At 59.5% G+C, this 2,754-nt stretch overlaps 1 protein-coding gene across 1 annotated transcript; it reads right to left on the bottom strand.

Annotated features, from left to right (window-relative positions):
* Positions 1–166: 166 nt before the first annotated feature.
* On the bottom strand, positions 167–1,031 carry REEP6 (receptor accessory protein 6; the record flags this gene model as incomplete). Its single annotated transcript, XM_009871583.1, has 3 exons — positions 167–335; positions 496–634; positions 906–1,031. Coding segments are annotated over 3 exons (434 nt in total), but the record flags the coding sequence as incomplete, so codon positions are not given.
* Positions 1,032–2,754: the final 1,723 nt, after the last annotated feature.

The following is a 2,754-nucleotide window of genomic DNA, read 5'->3' as shown; positions in this document are numbered from 1 at the left end:
CAGGACTGCACCGCGGAGGCACAAAGAGAAGAGAGAGAATTGGGGAGAGGGGAGACCACCCCACCCCGGCTGCTCGGCGGCGATTAAAACCGTGTTCCAGCACAACCGGGCTGCAGGGAAAACCACCCCGCCGGGCACAAAGCAAGGTGTCCCTGAGCACCGTTACCTTCTCGGGCGACGACGGAAGCGGCATCCAGGGCTTTGGTGCCGAGGTTGCCCAGCACGTTGTCCACGGTCTGGTGGTGCCTGAGGAAGCAGGGCCGGATGACGCTGCGGTAAAGCACCTGCGACCCGTTCCAGGACACGGGAGCCATGCACCACAGCAGGAACAGGCACTGCGGGGAGGAGAGACGCTGCAGAGCCGGCAGTTTTTTGCTGAGTGAGCCCCGGGGAGGCTGGAGCTCACAGAAGGTACCAGGATCGCTGCTCTGCTCATGAGGCAGAGCCACCACGCTCCTCCAAGATCGAGGACTCTGGCCCTGGCAAAGCCGTTACCTTCCCAGCGTAGTAAAAGGGGAACCAGTAGAGGAAGATGTCGGAGAAGAACTCGGCTATGCTGAAGACGCCGTACACCACCCAGTAGGTCAGCCACATGGTGTCGTCCTCCTTGCTGGAGCTCTCGATGGCTTTGATGCTGTGGCAGGAGAGGGGAAGGGCACTGCTGCTGCAGTCCTGCTGCCAGGGTGGGCACCCGCTTCCTCGAGCGCCCCAAACCCCGGAGCAAACCAGCCTACCAGGCGCTGCTGCCCCATGCTGGGACTGAGCCAAGTCCCAGCACTTTCAGTAAAGACTGAAGAGCTTCCCAGCTGTAAGGGCCTCCTCACTGACCGGGGAGACCCTCAGCCAAGGGCAGGGAATGCTCTCCAGATGCCGCAGGGAGGCCGGGATGGGCCACTGGTACTTACGAGACGTAGGCGGGGTAGGCGAAGCCAATGAGGTTGCAGAGCAGCGAGGCGCCATAGCCGAACACGAGGTACAGCCCCAGGAACGACACCGAACCTGCCCGGGGGGACAGGAAGACGGTTGCCTGCCTGCTGACACCGAGACGGCGAGGAGAGACCCCGGCTCAGTCTGCTGAGCAGGTTTCTCATCCCAGTAGTGAGAAGAAACATGGGCCAGGACCCTCCAGTTGGGAATTATCACCACTCCCAATTAATTGCAGTAACACCCTGTGCACACCAGACCACTAAGGTGCTCAGGACACCTCTTGTGTGGCCCCGCTAAGTGACAGCACGTGGCAGAGTCTGTCGTACAGGCACCTGCTCATCCCCAAGTGAGCCACGACCTGGTCCTGTCACCTTTTGTTCCCTCCCTGGCTTGGAAGGAACTTTACCGTTACAAACTCGTGGCAGTAAAACAGCGTTTCTGACCTGTTGCCAGCCTGGACATGGGCCAAGGCTGCAGAGACGTCAGAAGCGGAGACTTTTAACACACACCTGCAGTCCAAAGTCAAGGCTCCGAGCTTCTCCTCCGCACACGGGGCTTGGAGCCACTTGGTATTTTGATAACAATTGTTCAAGGACAAGCCTTGCTACCAGAGCCTGCGTCTCCTTTTTGCTCCCTGTGCACATCTCCCGCATGTGCTTGTGCTGAGCAGCCACCGTTCATTAAGGATTCAGCCCCCTGAGAACCTGCAATCCAATCCCGCTTCCCTGTTATTAAATTACATCGTTAAAATTAAACGTAAGCCAAGGCTTTGGTCGTGTGGAGCCTGCCCAGCCCTCAGACACTTGCAGGAGGCAGGATCAGCGGAGCTGGGAGACCTGGTGGACGGGGGAAGCCGGGACAAGGAGCTTTGGTGCCGAAACCACGGCCACAGCGAGGGCACGGGGACACTGACACCCAGGGGCTCCCTCCCAAACTGCCCGAGGCAGCTGAAGCACAGACCCCGAAGGGGCTGAGGGCAGAACGCAGCCTGGGGACATTCAGAGCCGGAGTCGAGGGCGTTTACTGTTGCAGCCCAGCAGCGTCTCCCCTACCCTGCGAACAAACTCCCCAGTGAACCCGAGTGCGTGTCCTCCAGCAGGCAGGAAAGCCGGGACTTAACCTGTCCGTGCCGGTGAATTAGAGGAAAGCCCTTGCTCGGGCTGGGAGGACGGATTATCCCCGTTCTGCTGAGTGCAGCATTTCTGCACCTTGCTCCGGCCCCCGGTGTGAGGCAGCCACGGCTCCAGGCACCAACGGGGCTTCGGGTCTTTCCCAGGAGACGTGGGCAGGCTTTGGAGCAGTGACAAAGCTCCCTCCAAGGAAAACGAGCGGGCAGGTTCAGGCAGTGCCGGGTTTCATTCCCCCAAGAGCCTTAGAAGGGATTTCACGGGCTAAGTTTAGCCCCCAGAGAAATTTATGTAACAGCAGAAAACCAAGGGAAAGGCTTCGCTTGCACAGAAGAGCTGCTGAGGGAGGCGGCCGGAGCTGTCCCGCGGTGCCCATCCCGGCAAGAAGGGGGAAAAAATCGGCATGACGGCCAACCCATGGCTTGGCAACAGGGACACCATCCTCCTCCACGATGATTTTTTCCCAGCTGAAGCCACCACAGAGCTGCCCTGGTCGTGCTGCCCAGAGGCCAGGCAAGGTGGGCTCCAAACTGCAGCCCACGGGTCGCTCCAGAACTGACACTGCCAGGTTCAAACACAATTGCTCCTGAGCCAGGGGAGGGAGAAATAAAGTATTTTTGGTTTAACAACAGCTTCTCCTTCCCAGGGATGGGGAACGTGGGACCGTCGCTCTTTGGTGGAAGCTGTGTCTCCGCTCTTC

This window comes from Apaloderma vittatum, unplaced genomic scaffold, assembly GCF_000703405.1.
Source record: "Apaloderma vittatum isolate BGI_N311 unplaced genomic scaffold, ASM70340v1 scaffold41216, whole genome shotgun sequence".
Taxonomy (NCBI): domain Eukaryota; kingdom Metazoa; phylum Chordata; class Aves; order Trogoniformes; family Trogonidae; genus Apaloderma; species Apaloderma vittatum.
Note: the sequence above shows the minus strand (reverse complement) of the source record. Positions and strands in the feature narration are given on the sequence as shown.